The sequence below is a fragment of the Andrographis paniculata genome, unplaced genomic scaffold (genome assembly GCF_009805555.1).
Source record: "Andrographis paniculata isolate CXL003 unplaced genomic scaffold, ASM980555v1 Contig22END, whole genome shotgun sequence".
NCBI classification, from domain to species: domain Eukaryota; kingdom Viridiplantae; phylum Streptophyta; class Magnoliopsida; order Lamiales; family Acanthaceae; genus Andrographis; species Andrographis paniculata.
The window spans coordinates 3,788,381-3,813,176 of NW_026137513.1; the positions used below are offsets into that span (position 1 = coordinate 3,788,381).

The 24,796-nt window shown below is 35.0% G+C and overlaps 4 protein-coding genes and 1 non-coding gene across 21 annotated transcripts; 3 read left to right on the forward strand and 2 right to left on the reverse strand.

Annotated features, from left to right (window-relative positions):
• Window positions 1-1,130: 1,130 nt before the first annotated feature.
• Window positions 1,131-9,055, reverse strand: LOC127245270 (cyclin-T1-3-like). 15 transcript variants are annotated; one of them, XM_051266043.1, is made up of 9 exons: window positions 8,876-9,055; window positions 8,625-8,703; window positions 7,186-7,204; window positions 5,747-6,058; window positions 5,136-5,217; window positions 3,703-3,837; window positions 3,425-3,600; window positions 3,186-3,337; window positions 1,131-2,891 (listed from the first exon to the last, which is right to left on the reverse strand). In XM_051266043.1, the coding sequence occupies exons 4-9, from the start codon at window positions 5,944-5,946 to the stop codon at window positions 1,927-1,929; spliced, it is 1,710 nt and encodes a 569-aa protein (XP_051122000.1). In that variant the 5' UTR covers window positions 5,947-6,058; window positions 7,186-7,204; window positions 8,625-8,703; window positions 8,876-9,055; the 3' UTR covers window positions 1,131-1,926. The 15 variants fall into 15 exon arrangements, with proteins under 15 accessions (XP_051122000.1, XP_051122003.1, XP_051122002.1 ...); XM_051266046.1 differs by having other exon boundaries at window positions 5,747-5,955; window positions 7,145-7,204; XM_051266045.1 differs by having other exon boundaries at window positions 5,747-5,959; window positions 7,145-7,204.
• A 3,915-nt stretch (window positions 9,056-12,970) lies between these two features.
• Window positions 12,971-15,233, forward strand: LOC127245697 (uncharacterized). Its single transcript, XM_051266711.1, has 4 exons — window positions 12,971-13,903; window positions 13,986-14,180; window positions 14,244-14,335; window positions 14,429-15,233. Exons 1-4 carry the CDS (start codon window positions 13,202-13,204, stop codon window positions 15,027-15,029), a joined length of 1,590 nt encoding a protein of 529 aa, XP_051122668.1. The 5' UTR covers window positions 12,971-13,201; the 3' UTR covers window positions 15,030-15,233.
• A 20-nt stretch (window positions 15,234-15,253) lies between these two features.
• On the reverse strand, window positions 15,254-15,325 carry TRNAG-UCC (transfer RNA glycine (anticodon UCC)). Its single transcript has one exon. It is a non-coding gene; the product is annotated as a tRNA-Gly (tRNA).
• A 109-nt stretch (window positions 15,326-15,434) lies between these two features.
• LOC127245267 (uncharacterized) lies at window positions 15,435-18,551 on the forward strand. The gene is made up of 9 exons (XM_051266036.1): window positions 15,435-15,699; window positions 15,792-15,874; window positions 16,141-16,243; window positions 16,543-16,640; window positions 16,780-16,910; window positions 17,221-17,329; window positions 17,601-17,792; window positions 17,872-18,008; window positions 18,084-18,551. Exons 1-9 carry the CDS (start codon window positions 15,459-15,461, stop codon window positions 18,370-18,372), a joined length of 1,383 nt encoding a protein of 460 aa, XP_051121993.1. The 5' UTR covers window positions 15,435-15,458; the 3' UTR covers window positions 18,373-18,551.
• A 451-nt stretch (window positions 18,552-19,002) lies between these two features.
• Window positions 19,003-24,771, forward strand: LOC127245266 (uncharacterized). Of its 3 annotated transcripts, none has more exons than XM_051266034.1 (20): window positions 19,003-19,149; window positions 19,865-19,902; window positions 20,017-20,039; window positions 20,600-20,706; window positions 20,779-20,830; window positions 20,911-20,995; window positions 21,467-21,557; window positions 21,719-21,754; window positions 21,862-21,929; window positions 22,020-22,082; window positions 22,179-22,234; window positions 22,317-22,390; window positions 22,461-22,553; window positions 22,646-22,747; window positions 22,879-22,959; window positions 23,043-23,134; window positions 23,233-23,248; window positions 23,345-23,455; window positions 23,561-23,705; window positions 24,670-24,771. In XM_051266034.1, the coding sequence occupies exons 1-19, from the start codon at window positions 19,003-19,005 to the stop codon at window positions 23,696-23,698; spliced, it is 1,473 nt and encodes a 490-aa protein (XP_051121991.1). In that variant the 3' UTR covers window positions 23,699-23,705; window positions 24,670-24,771. The 3 variants fall into 3 exon arrangements, with proteins under 3 accessions (XP_051121991.1, XP_051121990.1, XP_051121989.1); XM_051266033.1 differs by lacking the exon at window positions 24,670-24,771 and adding an exon at window positions 23,852-23,915; XM_051266032.1 differs by lacking the exon at window positions 24,670-24,771 and having other exon boundaries at window positions 23,561-23,915.
• The last annotated feature ends 25 nt before the right edge of the window (window positions 24,772-24,796 follow it).

Sequence of the window (24,796 nt, forward strand, 5' to 3'; positions counted from 1 at the left end):
ATTCACAATACGAGTAACCTATTCAAACTATTTAATCTTTATTCAATTTCATATTTATCACATCCTCTCCCGGTCATCTCTATTCAATTATAGGGTATCACATATACTACGGGTGTGTTTGTTTGAAGGATTTTGGTGGATTTCCACTATTCATCCAATTTTTTCCCCCCAAAAACATCAAATCAAACACCTATTTTTTATTTTTTATATTATACTAAAAATCAATTTTACATTCAAAACATCACATCAACACCTATTTATATCACATCATATAACTATTCAAATTCAAATTTTTTACTATTCAAATCCCAACTCAAAATCCAATCCCCCAAACAAACACACCCTACCAGAATTTTTTTAACAAAAAAAAAAGTTTCCAAAAATGGTTTTTACGATGATAATCTCAGAGTTAGTGAAGTTTGCAGAGGCTATCATTCTTAATGAACAATGGATTCTTGTGAAGCTACATGTCTGATTATGGCATGTGAAACTCAGTTGTACTGTAGTAGTGTAATGCATTACTTTGCTCACTACAATCACACATATTATATATATATATATATATGTAACATAATTGGAATAATGGGAGAGAGAAGTCACAGGACAACAACAAAGCATGGATGATCAATGTCTTTTCCTTGCTAAAACTTTTCTTGTGACTTCTTCTTCCTCCTCAAATAATACTAATGATAATAATAATAATATTTAACACAAAAACACAACTGGCTAGCACTTGTTGTTGTTGATGGATGGAGGGAACAATGGACTTGATTCCTTGTAAGAATGTGATTATTCTTGATCTTGATCTTGTTATTTTTCTTGTGTATGGTTGTGTGTATTAGATTCTCTAATTCTCTGCTACATTCATCTCACCTATTCTATTAGGACAACCCAATCATTTGTCTTCTATGCCATTATTTTTTTACTAAACATATTCCCATTTGTGAAAAGGACATTTCTTGCTCTTATAACCTAATCCAATGAAGAAGCCACATTCTTTTTCTACTGTACAATCTACAGTTACAATAAAAATAAATAAATCAAATCCAACCAGAAACATCATTTTCAACACTTAGAAGAAATATATATATATATATAACCACTACTTTCAACTTAGAAAAAAAAACAAAGAAAAAAAAAAGAAATAAATAAACCATCCAAAAATACAAATAAATACACCCAAATGCTTGACAGTCCTGAGGTACAAGAAAAGCTCACGACACAAAAAAAGTGATGGTATTTATTCAATAATGGCATCGCCAAACAGCTTTTTCTTTTTCCTTTTTTCCAACAGGGGGAAGACAAAATGTACCATAATATGTTCAATAAACTCCAGAGGAGAATGTCGATTTCAGGCATTATGCACAACACAGGTTGTAACCTAAGACTGCTAACAAAACTGTCAAAAGGGATGTGATAAATATAAACCATAGGAAGATTCTTGATCCAATTTGTAAGAAAACCATTTGACACAAAAACAATACGTATGTATGTTCGACAGAAAAACATGAGCACAGATGGCGGGGTGGGTTGGGTTGGGGTGGCTAAGATATACGCTATTGAATGTTAGCATGCAAAGTTGGATATAATGTCATAACCTCATCCTAGATCGAAAATTATAAAACTTCTCTAGAACAAAAGTACAGATAGGCAGTGACTTACTTGGCTACACATAGACATTGCGGCTTCCCTCCCTTTCAGCTTTATCTGCACTCAACCAGCATCAACTCACAATAAGATTACCGAGTTTCTGGACAAATTTTCAAATTTCCCTTCGATGGACATTCATAGTCAGCATTGATCGAAACAATCCAACCTGAACCACGCTACCATTTTCATCTAGAATTGCAGCTTTGCTTGTTCGAGTATGCATTAGCCACGATCGTATTCCACAGGCCAAGCGCTCGTGAAATCAGTCCATTTAGGTTAGACATCGTTCTCCTGAAATTTCTCTTTGTGGTCCCTTCCCGATTGTCCGCTAAACCTCCCTACCCCGTTTCTGTCCAAAGGACTGCTGGACTTCCTCTTCCGGGGATTGGACCTTGGAGACGGGTATCCTTTGTCCATGTCGTCAGATGGCTTAACTTCCCCTTCTTCGACCATGTCAAAATCATCTGGTTCATGGGAGGATTGTCCCCTTGGCCCTTGGTAGCGCCCATCTCCATCCTCGTTTTCAGTTTTCACAGCTTTCGGCCAGCTCTGTTTTCTGCCACGCTTGGTCTTGTCAGTTTCGCCGGGCACTTCGACATCTTCCAGCTGCCTTTCCAGCTCATCCAGTGAGTCCATTTTCCGGGTTATATCTCCACGAGCCTTCCTCCTTTCAAAGGCTGCTTTAAGTTTCTCTTTGTCGATCTTTTTGGGAGGATTTTGTGGTGACTGGCCAATTGTGCCTTCCTTGTAGGACACGTGCCTGACATGATCCTTCAGTTCTGCATCCCTTGGTTCAAACCGCACGGAGGTTTCCTCTCGATCATCAGTGGCACGCCCTTCGATACCAGGATTTGATTTGTTTGGGTTCTCCCTTGTGTTCGCAGAGCGAGGTACCATCTCCTGGTCGGGGTTCTGTGCAGTAATGGTGCCATTCTCTCCCTGGTGATTGGTATTGGAATAGCTATTGGTTTCAGCAGCACTTCCATGGTCATAGTTTCGAGTTTGGGTAGATCTAGGAGGCCCACCAGTATGTTGATCAGGAACTGGCTTGGTCGAAGCCGGCTTCAAGGATGATGCTTTGGAAGTAGCTCCGCCATGGGAAGAACCAGGGGCATGATCTTGACTGGAAGGACCTTTTGAAAGAGGTCGTTGGTTGCCCCCGGCACTTCCTTCTTGTTCACTAGCTTGAGACGGAGGTGCTTTACTTTGTTCATACAACTCTAGCATCTGATTGCTAACCTCTGCAAAGAAAACAAGATCCAGTTAAAATAACTCACAATATAAATATGGATCACTATTTTTATCACTTAATCACTCCATTCAGCTGTGCACTATTCTTGATCACATTTGAAACTTGAATTTTACCAGAAACGGTCAAGACTAACTGATTAATTTTCTGAAACCAACACCAAGTTTTCCTAGAAATCAATAAGAAAGCTTTCCAATTAATGCACTCGATTTATCAAACACTACCATAATTTGAACTAGTGTGATAGGATGATGTTTATACTATTCAAAAGAAGGGAGGCATCAACCCTCTAATTGGCGTGGGGTCACATCAAACTCCTGCCACCAAACCTTCTCGCCATCAGATGGAAGCTTTACTTTGAGAAATTTGGCAGCAAGGAAAATTGCACCTGCCGCAATGTGGTGCGGCTTGAACTGCAAGCACAGAGATGTTCGTAGCCTGGATGCAAATTTTTCCGGTGAGAACAAGAATACGAAGAATGGCAACCACAATCGCAATATACAAATGATGTGCTAAGTAACATACCCATCATTGACAAAATTCCATGCAACTTGAGCAAGGGCATTTTGAGCAACCTGAAATTTCTTAATTGCCTCGACAAGGGGCTTATAAGGATGTTGAAGATTGAGATCAAAACCAAGCGTTCCAAGCACAATTCTTTCCCCCACTAAAATAAGCTCTTTTTGTTCTTCATATACGTCCTGCACGAAAGGATAAGACATTAATAGACTAGAATATGCGGGCGAAACATTTTCAGACAAAGCTAATCAGGAATCAAATTATTATAAAGTACAGTTTGACACCTTTTGCTTGATCCTTTGCGCAGCAGCAGCATCCTTTTTATGAATAATCTCATATGAAACGAGAATGACATCTTTAAGAGGACGAGGAGTTTCTTCAACCTTACCCGCAAGAAACATACAGACTGTGGCAATTGTCTGAAGCAAGCATGCAAATAATACAACTGTCAAAATCTCAAATATGTTCATAAAACTGCTCAGAAGATAGTTGAAGCTTGCAAAATAAATATAGTTAAAATTGGATGGTTCATCAACATTATGCAGTTTCTTTGGTGTTCATACAAATAACATAGTCTTTTAATTTTTTTATTTGGTTTGTTCTTCCAACAACTTTCTACTGACACAATTTTTTATTAATATTATTAAAAATACAATACATATACATAATTACACATAAAAATATAATATAGATTACCAACATAAAATATTAATATTATTGACACAATTCCCCAAACTTAACATAAAATAATATATTCATCCAAAAACACAAACCAAACACACACTTCTTTTTTTTTTGCCTTTTCTGCGTTGCAGGAACTTTTTTGCAACACCTAATTGCACTGGCATTTATGTCATTAAGTGAGAATTTAGAAAGACAATAACAAGTACCTTTCAAGAGAGTAAAACTATGAAGAATAAAATCACACATGGCTTTTACGTCACAACTTCATAAGCAGACAGAATACAAATATCTATGCACATTATAAGATGTGATTATTGAGTAATGACACCTTATGTCAAAAAATCATCAAGCAGCAGTAGCTCCATTATAAGATGTGAGTTCAAAGAATTAAAAAGTTGATAAATAAAAATGCTTCAGCAACAGTAGTGAAACAAAGTGAATCAAGATCCTATTAAAGACCTCTAGTGGAAATCCCTATCTGAAGGTGAAGCTGAAAGAAACTTATACCTAAGGATTCAATATAACAAAAAATAAATTAAGAGTCAACCATAAATGCGTTCTAGATTCTAGCTGTAAACAAATCCTAATCTAATGAGAAAGACCCAAACATAAATGACTTGTTTCATGAAGATTCACCTTAAGAAGTGATAAGACATAGAAAGATACAGATCCAAAGTTCCAAATGCAACCACCATTTAAAATAAATTATATGCTGCCATTGTTGTGACATAACACCAAGAAGCTTTCCACTATTGGATTAGCAGACATGATGGACAGAACAATAACAAGATAGTTTTTTTTTGTAGAAAGCCTGTATCAGGTACAAAGGAATATATCCACAATATGATCGCTGCAACACTATTAAACAAAAAGGTAACAGAAATGCTTCTTTGCTGGAAATTTTCCTGGTAACAAGATAATCATAGTTGAATATCCAATCAACAAGCACATTATTTCAACATTCGACCAATCAAATTTATCGACAACAATCACTTGTCAAAAGATGTAAACGCACACACACAGGTCCACTCACCCTCCTATCATTTTTTGCATGAGACTGTCTGAGAAAGAAACGATGACAAAATATAATTGCTGTAGCAATTGTCACTTGAGGCCTACATCATAAACAAACAAGTGTTGTATCAACAATAAATTCACCAGGTTTATATACCAAAGTAATGATAAGCCACGTAACAAAATAGCTGCAACAGGATGAATAACATACACACAGTTGATACTCAACCACTTCTTTGATATTAATAACCACAACTCTATATATGTCTAATTCAGAGCGAACACTGAAGCTTATCAGCAGTACTAGATAGTGACAATTACCTGCAGCCTTTTCTTATGGCCACATACCTCTATGCAAATATCTATTTCAAGGTTTTATCATGATTTGTAGTTATCTCATCTTGACACAAATCAATATAACACCTTACAACAAAGCCAATGTACAGCATCAATGATGTTATTTCAAGTTATGTGCCAAAGCAACATGAACATTTATCAGAAAAGACTTTTAATGCCCAAAGATACTACAGAAGCAGCACCATAGCAAGTGTTCATTTACTGAATATTTTCAATCCATCCTTCATTAAATCCTAAATAAAAATCACATGAACCCTCGAGAAAATTTCTTACACTTTAAGCCTCATGCCCAAATCTTGCAAAAATGTGCAATATGATTTGCGCAAATAAGTTTCTTTCTTCAAATCAATGCCATCATGTCTAGAGGGGGAATTTTCTTCGATTTCCTTCCTCGAGAAATACCACCGCCCACCACCTTCATCTGGCTTTTCCTGAGAAACCTTCGAGGACTCACCGGATAATGTACTAGCCATTGCTGGGTCCTTTCTAACACAATTTCCAGAGAAAGCCAGATGAGGTCTCTCAAGTTAACAAATATATTCAGAGCCCCTCACTACCTTCATATACCAACATCCACTTTGCAAACTAGCATGATAGCAGTCCACAGAGAAGCAGATGCATACATTTACTTAGTAGTGTCATTAATAGAAAGCAAAGCAAGTAAAAGATAAAATCAGATAGGAATAACAGCACTAATGCAATATTTGAATGTACACAAAGTTTATTCATTCAACACACATTTCAGAAGGCCAAAAGTCCAAACATGTATATATACAGCTTACACAGCAAATCTGATATCAGTCTCTCAAAAAGAAAAAGGTGCTCTTGAGCTGATTGAATCAGCACCATAAACATCTTAAATACAAATTGCCAAAACATTAGAAAGATATATATATATATATATGTATATATCAATAATCTAATTTACATATACAGTATATCAATCAGCAATAATTATCATAACATTTAGATTAATGCAAAAAAAGAAAAAATAAAATAATTATTCAATACTTTTTGGTGGGAGAGATTGATTATCATCAAGCAATAGCTTATTAGCATCTTCCAGACACACAAATACAATATATTCAAACAACTATAATGGTTTATTAGTGATAATTGAGTTAGTCATGCAAACTTCCAGACATGAAATCTTGTACCTCAAAAGCGCTGAGGTTCTTAATAGGCAATTTTGCACAACCAATTACAAATCTCATCATCTTACTACCACGTGCATGCCAAAGACATAGTGCTTACGATCCTTAGTCCATAAAATGACACCACTTGTTTATTTTGGACATATGCCAGGTGTAAGGTGTTGAATCCAATTTTATTGTGTCCATAAATTGTTTTCTGATTTTGCTTGGATTAAACACTTTGCTTATTCAGGTATTTAACGGGGGTGGAACACCATCTGCCATGATGGCATCAGATTCATACAAAAGTACTACTGTATCATGTTTTCTTTTAAGTTCAGTAAAATTGAAGGGCGAGAATCTTAGTGGAAAATTGTAAAACCTAAATGAGAAATTGGAGATGTTTCCAGTTTCCACAGTTATGTTGCCTAATCATTAGGAGGGGGGGGGGGGGGGAATCAAAGGCATTCATAATTTTCATGATGACAGCAAGACAGGGATCATTATGTGAATGGAGAAAGGATAGTGTAATACTAACTTGAGACCAGTAGAAGAGAAATCCCCAAAGCTCCTAATTACCTGAATTTTCAGCAACAGCCTACATCATCAATGTAGAAGTTATATTGATTTAGCTCCAGGATAAAAAACACGAGCATGATAACTATATATTTTAAGTATATAGCCTACTGATACACCATTTCAATTAGGCTGCAAAAATTATCATGTGTTCCCTTTTATGATGAACAATATAATATGTATAAAGTCTGTAGGAGAAATTTCTTATTACAAATGAGCTTTTGCCCCTACATATTAAGTTCAAGCAAAACTCTAAAATGTACAAGTATTTACATATAGAATGACAACCATATCCTTGTTTCTTAAATCAGAACTGGTAAAGAATGTCATGATTGTAAGGACAACTATCCTATATTGTTTCTCTTTTATCTGATTCAGTTGTTATTCTATGATTCAGATCCACCAAAATGCTACAATGTATAGTTACACAATCCTCATTAAGATTCACCACAAGATCCAGATAAAGAATATTCCTGTCTGTCCCCTATTATATTTATCACAATATGAATTTCAAGGCATTGAATGTTTTCAATTTATTGTTCCAAAATAGTAGTTGATAGCTAAGAGTGTCACATCACGTATAAATAGCTTGTATAGAGTTGGGTCAAAATGGGTGAGGGTATTTTCGATGTGTGGATGGCCATGCTCCTGACAAGCCCAGGATACTCAATCTAAGATTAGAGACCAGCGAATAGTGGAGCTAACATGCTGATTCAACTTGAAGACAACTTTGCCAATGAGTTTATCCTAGTATATTTGTCTTAACAAGACTTGCAGACAAGCAAGACATCTTGACATGAATACTTATTATAAGCAACGTAGGCCACGCTAATCACAAGTACTTTCTTTTTAAATCAGAAAATGAAGCAACGAAGGAAGTTCCAATGTGCAATCTGTGACAATGTTACATAACGCAAAAATCACCTATGATCAAACCAGGAAAAAACAAAGGTAGTTTCTTGATATTTGAATTTTGAGGAGTATTTAAAATTACAATGTTAATATTATGCAACACTGACTAGGACCAGGAACCAAAATCTAAATAGATTCAGCTAGCCCTAACACATAGCCAAGTTCCATATGATTGCACACAGGTTACAGGTATCTGCAATCTCAAAAGGAACATACAAGCCTTGAATGGTTGCTGGCCAGAAAACCAAAATTCCAAGTAGACAAAAAAGGAAACGTTAGCACGCTCCTATTGTTAAAACCGCCCAAACCAGTAAGAGATAATATACCTATGAAGTATTAACATCCTTTGACCAAGAGTTGATGGGATATTCGAACAAGTACGGATTGAAGCCTTAAGAAAATATATACACACGCCATACAAGGGGGAAACTGAACTATACTTATCTTTTATCAAAATTCAAGTTGGATTAAAACTACTGAATTTGAAGATCCCCAACCGACACAAATAATACACATATTACTTCGGTCACCTGAACAAGAAACAGCGACACCAATCTTCGATATAACTGCAATCTCAATTCCAGTCAACACATATTCCAGAATCCTCACCTTAAACGAATATATATATATATAGATAGATAGATAGATATAGATATATCAGAAAAAATCACTCCCCTCGCTAAGGAGATATTAAGGAATAAAAAAACTAGGGCAAAAGCTCAACCCGAATCAGTACTTCTAGTCCTAGACAACAATACACAAAGAAAATAATAAATCTCACCTATTAACGCGAAGAGGCGGCGGAATTGCTCCGCCCTATCGGTTGCAAACCTACACGCCGCCGGCTCAGTAGCATCCGATGTGGTGGCGTAATCGCTCGGTGAGGGCTTGGGAATTGGGATATGGGAAGGGCGACAGCGTCACCCAAAATCGTGCCCAACCGAAATTTAATAATTATTTATTTTATACACGCCGGTAGAAAACTATATAAAAGTAAATTATTTATTTCCATATACTTTCTCCCGTACACCAAATCTATTTTTATTATTATTTATTTTATCCATAAATATATATATATTCTCTTTTTATTTATAATAAATTATATTTATTTATTCTTTAATTTATAATCTTGATTATTATATTTATTTATAAAAATATCATAACTATTTCACACTTATAATTTTTTAAAAATACTTCAAATTAAAATTAATATGATTCGAAAATATATTATTTTTTATTATAAAACATCACATTAAAGTCGTATTTAAACAAAATTTTTAATCAACATCTAATTTCAAATGGATTTTAAATTACAATCAAACAAATCCGTTAAAATTTTTATCTCACTTAGTTAGCTTAATCATATATTTTTCATCCCAACTAATTTGTTCACTATTAAGGTCTATAATTATATTTTTTTTAAAAAATATAATAAATTATGTTAAACCAACCGAAATACGGAGTATAAATAATTGACAAAGTATATATATGACGAAAGAAGTACTTATGAGTGTATTTATATAATAATAAATCAATAAAATATTATATTTATTCAAATTGGTATCCAATTCAAATAAGTATATATTTCTTACGTTCCTTTTGAAAGAGATATTAGGTTTTATAGCATATTAAAAAATAATAATATTTTATTGGTTAGTGGAAGTGGGTAAGATTTTGACTTGTATAAAGTAATTGCATGACATGCTTGTAATTTAAGTAAAAATTAAAGATATTTTTGTATTAGTGTATGATTATTTTTTTAAAAAAAAATTGAAAATAAATACTTTAAAATGAGACATGTGAAAATGGTAAAAGAGTATTTTGAATTTGGACTGAGAGAGTATTTTGGGGAGAATTGACCATCTGACACAGGAGATGCACACGTGGCACCTTCATTGGACGTCGGAACACATATGTCTGCTAATTAGGCACCATCCGGCGGACATGTGATGTATATATTTTTTTAAATTTTTCGTAACTGACCGATTATCATTTTATTCCTATAAATTGACATTTTTTTTGTATTTATTTGACGGATACCTATGCTCAGATGTACCAGACTGGTGTCACATGCGCATCTCTGAATCGAATGACTAATTGTGCCAAAAATAATTACTTATAGGATGATTTCTATATAAGTTATTCAAATGATAAGGATCAATTACGGGACTAAAAGAAAATTATTTTCCTTTTATTTAACATGGTGTTGTTTATATTTATTTATAACTTATGTTCATTATTTTACTATCAATCGTCCTATAATAATTGTTATTGTTAGAATGTAATTTTACATTGTTGATAAATTTATTTAATAAAATAAATATTGATAGTTAAAATTAAATCTGATACAATAATGAATGAAAGGGACAACAAAAATTATACCAGTGTTAACATTTTTCCTTCTAATATTCACCAAAATATGTTTGAAAAAAAAAAGCCAATGAAACAACAAGGCTTATTTTATGGACTTTCTATGTCACCAACCTCCGCTTTTTAAAATATTCGGCCCAATTGGTGTTTTTTTATTTTCATTTTTTTTATTCTCTTAAAATTCCTAATTCTTAATTACTTTTACTTGTGAGTCCTTACCTTACCTGCAAATTATTTCCTTAAAATTCCCTATTATTCTATATCTCTATTTGTAAATTTATTATATAAACATCATATTTTACTCTTTAAATAATATTTTATTTATTTTTTTGGTCTTCACTTTCATACAATTTTAAAAAAAAATCAGTTCATCTATTTTCACATGCCTATTATTTTAGTTACAAAAATAAAAGATTTGTCAAATGAAGATTTATATTTTTAAAATTTATTTTCAATATTTTTTTATGTTGTAATCATTACTTTAAATAATATTCCCTTCGTCCAAGCAAAAAGTATGCATTTACTTTTGGCACGGAGTTTAAGAAATAATAATATTTTAATTATAGTGGATAGGTAAAAGTAATGTAATGATATTTTTGCCCTATTGATGTGATGTTTGTAAGAGTATTTGTGGAAAAACGTAGGTATTTAATGAAATATGTTTACTTTATAGCTGAACAAATGGAGTATTTGAAATATCTTTTATTACTTTACTGACATTTTATTCATTTGAGACACTGTATCATTATAAATATATTGCATTGTTATTTAAGAATTACAAATAAATATTTTTAACTATTTGTTATAGTATGAATATACGTATATTAAATCCATTGACTTATTAATATTATCAATAGTATATCATACATCAGTATATAATTATTTTTTAAATATATTAGTCTTTAAGACATTAAATTTTTATACTTCATTATCTTTTTTGTGTATCTACACGAGAATATATATATATTTTCAAATAAATTATTGTACAATTAAGTTTTACTTTATGTATTATTAACAAATTCTTTTTTTTTAAATTGTTACAAATTTACATCATTAATTTTTTTTTTATGTCAATTTTTATTTTAGACAGTTATTTATTTATTATATGTATAATAAAAAAGTAAATTTATAAGGTAAAAATTAAAGATTTATACATAAAGACAAAATGAAAAATACAATAGATATGAAAAATTAAATAAGAACATTGTATAATTTTTAGATAAATATGGAGTGAAAATAAACAAATTTATAAAAATGGAGAGTAAAATAAGACAAAGTAATGAAATAGAGACTAAATAAGAATTTGAAAATAAATATAGAGAATTTAGTAGAAGTTGATCATTTATTATTTATAACAGGCTAGGGACCTTTCTTCTTTTTTTTTTTAATGCCTCGAAAAATCGTATTAAGCAAGTAATGTGTAATGGACAAATTTTGATATTTAAAGTTTTAATTTATAAGTTCGTAATCATGAGTTTACCAACCATGCTTTTTCTTTTTCATTGGGATTTTTTTATTTTTTATTTTTTTTAAGTATTTAAATGGAATAGAAGGAGTAATGTATATATATATATATATAATATTTTATGTATTTACAGAAAATACTAAATATTTTCATATATATATATATATTTTCATGTATAATAAAAGAAAATCAATATTCATCTAAAAAATCCAATAGTAAAGGCATTCAAAATTTATTTTTTTATATAATATTTTTGTAAGATATAATATATAGTGAAGTTTAAATAATAAAAAAATTGAAAAAAAATCGCTAAAAAACTTGTTCTTTTAATTTTTCTTTCCGATATGATTTCCAATATATATATTTATTATTTTACAAAAATCAACATTAAATATAAAATATTATATTTTCACTTGCGAACAAAGTTCTCTTTAACTCACATAAAAAAAAAATAATTTCAAATCAAAACACTAACAAACAAACTCCAAAGGTCTCATGTTTTTAAATGTTTATTTATTTGAGATAATATGTATATATATTTTTAACTTTATGTTCTAGTTTGGATGCTACATTTAAGTTAAGTATCGCATAGTAATGATAATAAAAAATGAAATTAAATGTCAAATAAACAAAAAGTTATGCATTATTAATAAAAATTTATATTTAAGAAAAATTGTATTTTGAATTTATTGATTTTTAAAAATTTATATAAAAGTATATTTTTTTCATATAATATTATATTTAAATTATTATTTAATTTAAAATTCAAAGTAAATTCCAATAAATTGTTTTTTCTTTTAAACGGTAGTTATTTTGTGAATATATATATATATACACTTATAAGGAAAGTAAAAATAAATAAATAAATAATACCTAAAATAAGCGTCCATTTGAAAAAAGCAAATGCCCTGGATGACGTCAGCGTTGGAGCGGAAAGGTCAGGCAGCGCCGCACCCGACCGTTATCTTCAACGTTCGGAATTTCTCAATTTTAAAATACTTCCATCGCAAATCCGACCGTTGCGCTTCGTTCCCACTTCACCCCATACCTCTATCTACTCCACGCAAGAACCCTAATTGCTCAATTCAAATTTCCTCTCCAAGAAATTCCTCAAGAATCCTTCCGATACCTAGTTCTATAGTTTCTCAATTTCACGTTCCTGCACATAGAAGAAGAAGAAGAGCAGCAATTCGCATTCAATCAATCTAGGGTTTCGATAATCAGTGGGAGAAGTTCTTCTCAGCTTTAAGGATACCTTGGCGAGGAGCAACAATGGCGGCATTAGCTCCTGGAATCCTTTTAAAGCTTCTGAACGGAATGAACACAGGTGTAAAGCCCACCGGCGAGCACAGAAGCTCCCTATTACAGGTAACCGACATTGTCCCCGCCGATCTTGACGAAAAGAATCTCTTGCCTAAACACGGATTCTACATCAAATTATCAGATTCATCCCACTCGATCTACGTCAGCTTGCCCTTCGATCAAGACGATCTTGTGATGAGCAACAAGCTGCAATTGGGGCAGTTCATATACGTCGATCGTCTCGAGCCGGGGTCGCCGGTCCCAACCCTTAAGGGCGCCCGTCCCCTCCCGGGAAGGCACCCGATGGTCGGCACACCGGAGCCATTAATGGGGCTCCGGAGGAAGGGTGAGAAAGATCAGCACAGAACAAATTCCCAAATTTTGGTCCCGACAAGGGCCTCGTGGGCAACAGGGATCGCCGGAGGCGAAATTCTTGGATCGCCGACTAGTGTGAAGCCTGTTCCGATAGATTTCGACAAGTGTAGCACTCCGGTTAGAGCCCGGCCGTCGAGTGCGGTGCGGTTTTCGGTGTCTCCCTTTGTGAGGAATGGAGGAAGTGCTGCCAAGCCTTGTAATGGTGGTAAAGCAGAGACTCCATTGACAAGGAAAAGCTGTGTTTTCAACAGTTCTTCTAGAAGCAAGAGCGTTCCAAGAAGTCCCCTCAAAATAGCTGTAGGTACACCTTTCCCCTTCTCCAATTTCTTGACCATTTTGCCGCCTATGTTTCTTGCTCTCGAATCTGTTTCATTTACAGGACAAGAAGTGTTCAACTCCTCCAAGATTGAGGAACTTGAACACAGGGGATTCACCTTCATCTGGAAAACCAGAGGATCATCAATCAAGGATCAAAACCAAAGCCAACGCACAATCGCAACAAACTATATTCGATGAATCATCGACGACAACTGCGCCGCTGAATTTGCCCGGAAAACTCAACTTGCTCGGAAAAGTAAGTCCTTCAAAACTCATCTTGCTTCACATTGCAGCCTATCTAATTCCGGCGTGTTCATAGGAAGCTCTCCGGCAGCGGGAGACGATGCAGAAAGCCGCCCTTCAGGCGCTGAGGGATGCCTCGGCGACTGAGAACGTCTTTCGATGTCTCAAGTACGTCTAGTCTTCTTCAATCCTGCACCAAATTTCCTGTAATGTTAGTTTTCCATGTTTAGAAGCTTAAATGGCAGGAATTTGCTTTGTTAGGGCATTTTCTAACCTGACGAAATCAGCAAAGGTCGAATCTCCGGCGACCTGTTTCGACCAATTCCTCGAATTCCATACGCAAATTGTCCAAGCGGTGGCGGAAATGGTGTCGCTGCAGGCAGCCACGGCGGCTACCGACGACAACAGCACGACGTCGTCCGATTCGCCGACGAATCACGCGTCGAAGAGGACTTGTGCGCTCTACAAATCCGTCGCGGCAGATCAGAAATCATCGGTTACGAGAAAGCATTTCCGATCGACGAGCCTGGACAACGACGAAAATAGAGCGCCGGGAACGGCAGCAGCAGCAGGTGGTTCTTCATCGTCTAGCAGCAGCTTGTCGAACAGCATTCAGCTTGGGAGGGAGATTGAAATGGAGGCGGGGAATTGGTTCATGGATTTTCTAGAGAAAGCGGTGGAGAAGGGAATGAGGAAGGCGAGAGGGAGATCGGAGGAATCGGACGGCCGGAAAGTGCCGCAGTCGGTAATACTAAAGGTGATCAATTGGGTGGAGGTGGAGCAGAGCGATCCTAGCAAACGTGTGCATCCTCGAGCTGCAGCCATCGCCAGGAAGCTCAGGATCAAGATGAAGAATCCATGACCTTTGGGGGGAGCTCTCTAATTAGGGTTTGGAATTGCTGCTGATTTGGGAATTGTGTTCTTCTTCTGCTTGTTGTGTTGTTACAGTTGGTGTGATCATTTTTCTCTGGTCCTATATAAAAACATATATACATGTCAGTCTGTATTAATGTTTCAGTATATCAGAAGAAAATAAAGAAAATTCGAGCGCGTCGTTAGCACGTGCCGCAAAAAAATTTATACGGATGCGTTTGCCGGGAGTCGAACCCGGGTCTATTGCTTGGAAGGCAATTATCCTAACCGTTGGACTACAAACGCTATTGATGGTTATATGTAATTTTTTTATTTATTTAAATATTTTTTAAATATTAACTTTATTAATTAATTACTATTATATTTAGAACTGTAATTTAAGGGTTGGCCTGGCCGGGAGAAGCGAAAGCGAAGCAAGATGAAGCTCAGCCGCGGACCGTGGATGAGGGGGCAGCTGGCGGCGCCGCTCTGCGGCCTCTTTCCGGCCATTTCCTCCTCCACGGCAGTTCATCTCGTCTCTCTCGCGCGCGCTTTCCCTTTCGTTGCTCATTCGCCGGCTCTGACTCCCTCGTTCTCTCCGCTTACCTCTTCCTCTCCCCGCCGCCTGTCATTCTCTGCCTCCGCAGCGCTTCATTTCTCTAATACTTGTGCTTCTTCAGGTATTTTTGGCGTTGTCTTTTACGGTGCACACACTGGTTTGTAGTGTTTATATTATTGAGGAAGCGAATTGCATATTTTTGCTTGTGATTAGGATGCGAGGAGATGGAGGATCACATTGTTTTGACGAAGAGCTCCAAGGTTCTAATAAAGGGGATGAGATACCTAGAGCTTGAGGTACTTACCTTTCTCTTCTTTGTATTTACCTTGGCTTTGGGCTGAGAAATCGAGTGCAACTTTGCTTCCTGTTCATATTTATTTCATAAGCCTATTGATTATGCCGTTTAATCAAACATCTCCAGCGTATATATTATTGATTTCATCAAGTGGCTGTTGCAATTTTTATTAGCATTATCCTGCTGTAACTTGGAAACAAAAATATTTACTGAAGTTTTGGTGGTTGTTATAATTTCTGCTTCTCAAGTTGTTTGCTGCTGCAACAGAAATGGGTTCTATCTCATGGTTACAGGCCTGCCCAAGCTATGATGCTCTGGAAACGTATGTATGGAGATAACATTTGGGCTCACTGCAATGAAGAATTAGAAGGTTATTGCTTGTTACACCTTAATTTTGGTTCAATTAATTGTTCGCTACTTCTCAATTTGATATGCATATTTAGTATCCATGCCTTTAGTGGTGCAACGCCCATGAACACCCGGTTTGGATTGGATAGAGCAGTGTGGAGATGATGAATTATCCATTTTTTATGCCTAGTTCGACTTAGCGGGATATTTTGATGAAATTTGCTTATTATCAAATCGTAGTGTTTCTTTTAGTATTCATCATAATATTCTCCATTTCTTACTCAATTTGTTGGCACCACAGTGATCATTTTCTATTTCTAGGTTTGAACAAGATATTCAAGAGAATGTTGGATGAGCATGCTGAGCTCAAGGCATTGCATTTGAAGGATATGTATACGGCATCTGATGGAACCAGGAAGGTAAAATGATCTCTTTTTGTATGCTATTGCCCGTTATTTGTACATGGAGCTTTTATCATTAGGTGGATATACAATACTGTTGCATACTTGACTCCTTTGAGAACTATCTGACTTATTTGGAAGTCTCAGGAGGTTGCAGATATTATTTACTTTGGAGGATGGTCTGGTGATAGAAACAGTAGTGATTCCTTGTCGTAGAGGCCGAACCACTGTATGTGTTTCTAGCCAAGTGGGCTGTGCAATGAATTGTCAGTTTTGCTTCACTGGAAGGCAAGATCATTTCTACTGATATTTCTTCTTGTTTTTCTTTTTCTTTTTTCTTAATAATCTTCTTGAAGTTCCATTGCTTAAAGAAAAACAAGGTTAGGAAATATCTGTTTCATTGAAATTAATGTACCACATAGTGAAATGAGTCACCATTTAATTGAGTTTAAACTAAAGATTGTACATGTGCACTCCAATCACTTCCTACCATCATAGAAAGTAGAAAGCACTATACATGGGTCCCGATGGGTGTGCCTAGCATATCTTGTTTAATATTTGTTTTGATGTAACTAGGATATGATGATTTATTGTGCAGAATGGGATTAAAAAGAAATTTATCCGCCGCTGAGATAGTGGAGCAGGCTGTTTTTGCAAGGCGCTTGCTGTCACATGAAGTTGGTGCCATAACTAACGTCGTATTCATGGTAACTCTCTAAGGAATTTTGATGTTCAATATGTAGCAGTAGAGCTTGCACTCATACTCACAAGCTACTGATTACCTCATCGAATTGATAGTGTATTACATACGATCCCTTTATACATAGAGAATAAACTCTGGTTTGTTTTGGTCGAACTTTGTCTTAAACACACTGTTTTCGCATATTTGTTTGGGTTACAATTTGTCCACTTACAGTGCTCTGAAATCTTTATCTATTGCTTCTTAAATGGTACCGAGAAAACTGGAACATTTTATAGGGAATGGGTGAACCACTTCAAAACATTGAGAATGTTATAAGAGCTGCTGACATATTGGTCGACGAGCAGGGCCTTCAGTTCAGTCCTCGGAAAGTTACCATTTCAACCAGCGGCCTTGTACCTCAATTAAAACGTTTTCTTAAGGAGTCTAACTGCGCATTAGCCGTGAGCTTAAATGCTTCCACAGATGAGGTTCTCTCAGCAACCTTCTTTTTGTTACCCATTTAAACCACACTCGAAATCTAACAGACTTGTCTCGAAATCTATGCAGGTTCGAAACTGGATCATGCCAATCAACCGCAAGTACAACATAGGCTTGCTTCTTGGTACCCTTCGAGAGGAACTTCGTTTGAAACACAATTACAAGGTCTTGTTTGAGTATGTTATGCTTGCCGGAATCAACGACAGGTCAGATGCTCGGCTATTGACTCGCGCAAAACATTTTTTTTCTGATAATCTTCTTTCGAATCAATCAATGTGCAGCATTGAAGATGCGAAAAGGCTGGCGGATCTTGTCCGCGGCATTCCCTGCAAGATCAACCTCATTTCTTTCAATCCTCACTCTGGATCACAGTTCAAGCCAACCAGTGACAAAAAAATGATCGAGTTCCGGAACATCCTTGCTGAAGCAGGGTGCGTGGCGTTCTTACGACTGAGCCGGGGCGACGATAAGATGGCGGCCTGCGGGCAGCTCGGCAGTCCCGGCGAATTCCGGGCACCCCTGCTCAAAGTCCCTCCCAAATTTCGGGTTGCCATGGATGCTTCAGCTTGAAACTGCTTCTCATTGTCATCTTCTACAAGGTCCAGACTAGCATTAGGTTACATTATTTTAAGGCTGGATTTAATTCAATGTGATGTTGATTTTGGCAATCAAAGTCTGTGTTCCTGTGTGTTTTTGGTTACATTATTATGCATATCTTTATAATTATTGAATATTGTTTGAATTTATAATTTTGGAGTATCTTTTTTTTTTTTAATGATTATTTTTTTGTTTTATTATTAATGTGTTTATCAAATGACTAAATTACCCTCTCCGTATCTATCTCTAGCTAGGGGTTCCAGTCCGCTGCTTCTGTTCGTGGAGATTCCTAACTGACTCATTAATTAACCCCCGTTAGGTAATTAATTATTAGCTGTTAAATTTAAATATTGATTGATTGTTTGTTAAATTAATTAAAACATATTAACAGAAAATCAGTCGAGCAATGATGATAAAAGTTTATATTAGTAATGGTAGTGCACGCGCCACCTCCGCGAGTAGAGAGAGAATGCAGCTTTTCTGCGGCACTTAAACGTCCATCACCACCACCACTACAAATTCCAATATTCCTTACATAGATTCTTTTCCGTCCTCTCAACTGCCATAACCTGTGCCGCTCCTCACAGGCTCTTCTCTTTCGTTATGAGCTTTTCGGAGACGAGAAGCATGGAACCGAGCTGCGAAGGAGGGGTTCCGAGCAGTACCAGTTCCGTGGTGAGGTCGACTGACGGTAGAAGGTTCACGAAGCACATACATGATAATGTTCACGGCCACATCTATGTCGATCCTGTAGGTGCTATTATCTTTTCATTTTGTTTCTTTGCTCTTGCTTAGTTTAGTTGCTTTGTATGTATATATGCATAGTTAATTCGTTTTGCATGGTGATACTTGTTCAGTTTTTTAAAGAGCGGAACTGCTTTATGCTGTCGTGTTTGTGCGGACTCGAATGGTCACTATAGAGTAGAGTCACGCAGACGCGATGCGTCGCACGTTTAGATAGTTGAATATGGAACCTGGAGGTTTTGTTTAGAGTGCCGGTGGAGTTAGTCCGAATCCAATTGATGATAAGAAATTTTGGCCTCTGAGAATGTCGCGTTGCGCTTTGTGTGATTTTTTAATTAATGATTAGCGTAAGGAGTTGAAGTTTGGTACGAGTTTGAACTGAGTTGTTTGTTTGACCTCTAAACTATTCTGGTATATGGAGAAATGTCCAGTTCCAATACATGTGTCGTGTGTGCTCCAAACCAGCACATGGAAACTTTGGGAAGTAGAATTCCCTTGGTTTCTCTTTCTGTCGTTATCATCAACCAGCAATATCTCTTACATATTTTTTCTTCTCATCATTCTTGGCAAATTTTATTCATGTTGCTGTAATCATCAATTCTGCGCTTCGGTTCTCAATTCTAAAAAGACTAGAAGTGATTAGGTCATCCTTATTATCTTATAAATATAGTCATGAGATTGCACTTAGGTTCTCACTATTTGCTTTTTTCGATCATTGCAGCTTTCTTTGAAGTTTGTCGACACAGAACAGTTTCAGAGGCAAGCTGAACTATTCCATAATTGTTTATTTGTTTATTGCAAGATGTTATATACTTTAGCTAACTCTTTGATTATATCTAAAATGTTTCTATGAAACATTTCTCAATATTGCAGGCTTCGTGATTTGAAGCAGCTAGGTGAGTTTGAGCCATTTATGCTGTATATGTTCACAGTTTCATATCGCAACTAGTTGTCACGCGGTGTTCACTGAAAAACCATAAAAACTGCAGTACGTAGAAAAGAATATAGGGTACCATGTAACGATGTTCTGGTATATGGAATGAATTCATCTTTCCAAAAAATGTTAATATTTTCTCCCAGTCATGCTTAGCCATTTGTGATCTCTGTTTATCATTCAACCTAAATCTGGATATTCTATGTAGTCGCTGTACAGAGAAATCTTGATCGGCATTGATTCAGATTAGTTGCATCAAACTTTAAGGAGCACTGTTGTGCTTTTGCAAGATAGATTCTGAAGTGTGGCTGTAAAAATTTTTACACAGCAAATTGTGTATTCTTATAACAACTAGCTTAGTTCTCATTTTCTGAAGACATTAATATTAAGATTTATTATCAGGTTAATGTTATTCGCTTCATTCTGTTTGAAGCCTTTATAGCTGCTCCTTACTTATCCATGAAGTGGTTCACATATTTAGCTGGAGATTGCTTATGACTTGCCTTAAATGTACATGCATAGGTTTCACATACATGGTGTATCCTGGGGCTATGCATTCTCGGTTTGAGCATTCACTTGGAGTCTATTGGCTGGCTAGTGAAGCTGTAAACAAATTGAAAACCTATCAAGTAATGTCTTGTCTTCTGCAATTATGGGTTACATAAATAAGAATCATGGCCTCATTCATGCTACCTTTGTAGGGCTTGGAGCTTGGTATAGATAGCTTTGACATACAAACTGTAAAACTTGCTGGTAAACAACCGTAGTTAAACATTAAATATATTTTCATTCATGAGGACACCCATTTGTTTGCCTTTGCTGATTATTTGTAGGTCTGCTGCATGATTTGGGCCATGGACCATTTAGTCACACATTTGAGCGCGAATTTATTCCAAGAGTTCTCAATGGCATGAAATGGTGAGTTTAAACATATTTAATCATATGTTTAATTTGTAAAAACGTTTGTTTGTTTGGGGGTTTGGATTTTGAGTTAGGATTTGAATAGTAAAAAATTTGAATTGAAATAATTGTATGATGTGATATAAATAGATATTGATGTGATGTTTTGAATGTAAAATTAATTTTTAGTATAATATAAAAAATGAAAATTAGGTGTTTGATTTGATTTTTTTGATGGAAAAAAATTGGATGAATAGTTAAAATCTTTACAAATCCTCCAAACAAACACAATTACTTGGCTTCTATGATCTTGAATCCTAAGTTTGTGATAACAATGCTCTGCTTGGCTTTGTGGACCAGAATTCTGCATTTTTTTTTATTTCTATTTCCTCCTCCAATATTTCATTGGAAGCAGGCAGTAGCACGATTAGCTTTATCTCGCCTTCTAAACCACACTTATCAAAGTAAATGCTGAATCATATAAAACAGGTCTCATGAAGAAATGTCTATCAAGATGATAGACTACATTGTTGATGAACATAACATTGATTTTGACCCCAACAGTCTCAAAAGGGTGAAGGTTGGTCTACATGGCCATTATTACATTGTTGCTTTCTGTACTCATAGTTGTTGGTTCTATTCGTTATTACATAATTGATGCTTATGAATTTTTTAGAGGGTAGATCTTAGACGTTCTCTTGCTAGTTCCAACCTCTCATCTCTTGCATCTCTTATTGTCAGGAGATGATAACTGCCGCTGAGAACAGTACACCAAATGTAAGTAATGCTATGGAAGGCTTATGTGACGCAGTTTCTGATTAAATGAACTTTCACACCTTATCTACACGAACCTTAATACAATTTACTCTTTTCTCATTTGGTAGAGCTTCAAAGAAAAGCCTTTCTTGTACGACATTGTTGCTAATGGACGAAACGGAATTGATGTTGACAAGTATGTGCTTAATCGAATACCTTCTTTGGTCATTATTACTAAAATGGAGTTTTTACTACAATATCATAAATAATATCTTTTATATTGCAGATTTGATTACATTGTCCGTGACTCCAGGGCGTGTGGGCTTGGCTGCAATTTTCTGTTTCAGAGGTGGGATTAATTTGCCAAAACTCAACACACATACACATCTGAGCTCGATATATTCTAACAGCTATTTCCACATTTGAAAACATTTTTTTCTTTCAGGGTGTTGGATACTATGCGAGTGATGAACAATGAGATTTGTTATCGTGCTAAGGAGTGTCAGTATATGACTACACTGGTTATAGTTTATTATCTACTAACTGTTCATGCATCAGTAAATCTTATATTAAGGTATTTCAGATCTCACTATCTACAAGCTATTTTCGACCCGGGCAGATTTGCATCGCACAGTCTATACACATGCAAAAGTAAAGGTGCGTGATTCTCAATCTTTGTTTTTGCCTTTGGACTTGGAGAAACCGACCCATTGCTAATATTTTTCAGGCTGTAGAACTCATGGGCCTTGATGCCTTGGCCATGGCAAATGATGCTCTTAAGATTTCATCATTCATTGATGATCCAGCTGAATTCTGGAAGGTTAATTGAAATTACATACATTGAATTGTTTGAGCATATTGATCGGTATATTCGAAACCTTATATGTATCTGTCATTATTATTAACTTACAGTTAGATGATACAATATTGAAGACAATTGAAACATCTACAAACCAAGATCTGAAGGAATCAAGAGATTTGCTCCGTCGTATTCGGAGAAGGGATCTTTACCAGGTACATATAATCTTATATACTCCCAACAACTGACATTTAAATTATATTAGTACCTTGATTTTCTTCTCAGAGACTTCGATAATTTTCTCGAGCTATTCTACTGCTTATTAGTGATTCCGATTATTTTGTAGTATTGCAATGAGTTTGCAGTTCCTAAGGACGAGATGGATTACTTCAAAGATGTCACTTCTCAAGACATTATCTGCTCACAGGTCCCGAATTCCCCAAATTCATTCACTTTTCGTTTTAGTAAATCTGGCTGATAGAATAAGAACAATTATGCATTGTGATGCAGGAATCTAGTCACCCAACTTTAAATGAAGATGATATTATCGTAAGCAATGTGAAAATCGATCTGTCCCGTGGAAGGAACAATCCACTTGAACGGTAATGTAGTTGATAATAATTATTTTTAAAGTCACCCATTTTATGATTCAAGTCCTAACATATTTCTTTCTTTTCTTGTTTTGCTATTTGTGCACCAGCATCAAGTTTTTTAAGGTAACTAAGCAAATTTATATCTCATGTGTAACATTTATTCATAATTATATTAACTTTATCTCCTAATGTATGCATATAATGATGTGTATGTAATAGGACTATGACAGCGTCGACAAATTCGATGTAAAAGATCATTTGGTCAGCCACTTGCTGCCCACATGTTACCAAGATTTGATCGTGAGAGTTTACTGCAAGAAGTCCCAGTTGGTTAGTAAAATTAATAATTTCTCTCCCATGTAATTAATTTACAATTTTGATCTTAATCTTTTGAACAAGCTTTTTTCATGCAATAATCTAACCCCTCTTCCCCAGGTCGGAGCCGTCTCCAAGGCCTTTGAAAATTTCCAGATGAAAACATATGGTAAGAAAACTCAAGTCCACGAAACTCCAGATAAAAAGAAGCGGAAGAAATGCAACACTCAGATTGCTGAAACCGAGCAACAAGAATAATCACACGGTTAAGTAACAGGTTTTTTTTTTTTGCTACATAATTGCAATCTCACTAGAATGAAACCCCTTAAGGCTTAGGCAACTTTATTCTTTCTATAATCTCCATGCCACAATATATTCATTGCTTGACACTAATAACTATACTATCTCCAGTGACCCAAATATTGCAAAGGAAACATAGACATTAAGAAATGAATAACTACCGTTCGAGAGAGAAGCATGGTTTAGGTATATTTGGTTTGTTCTGTCTTATAATATTTTTTGTCATAATTCTCTATAAATATTATAAAAAATGATATATATAAACACACTAATACAATATATATAATATATATTTTTTATTTACTCCGTAAAAAAATCAACAATCCAAGCTACAATATTACTCCCTCAATTCTACATACAATGTTCATGTTGCCGTCTCTGTCCGTCCTACATACCACGTCATTTTCATCTTTTGAAAAATGATTATACACTTTAATTTCATTTTAAACTTTTTAATTTTTTAAAATTTTAATTAAATTAATTAGTTATCTTAATTTTAATTTATAATTATTTATATTATCGGATAATTATTTTCACTAATATATTTTTAATTATCTATTAATTACACTTTTTATAAAATACTGTGTCCACAGTGCAATGCTTATAAGTAGGAAAGAGGGAGTACTCACTTTGTTCCTAAATTTGATCATTATTAATTTTGTTGAAGTAACAAATCATCTCTTCCATTCAAAATTACACCAACTTTGTTACTTTTTTTTTTTCTGATTAAATTTTTTAAAAATACCTACCTTTTATTTTATAATTTTTTCAATAAAATTTATTTTTTTAATCTTTGTTTAGTGTTCTAATTAAATTTTTTATACTAACACAAATATGTTCATCCAAAAAAAATTTAAAAAAAATACATAGAGAAAAAATCCTCTGATTCTGAAAGTTTTCATTAATTGCATTTTTCATATCCACGGTAGGTACAAATCCAAAACAATGGAGCATTGCAATCGACACTGCAGGAAATGCTCATTCCATTAATCTTGCCAATTCTAAGGTTCTGACAAGCCTCCCCCCAAATTACCCTTCATTTTCCAAAATTTAGTT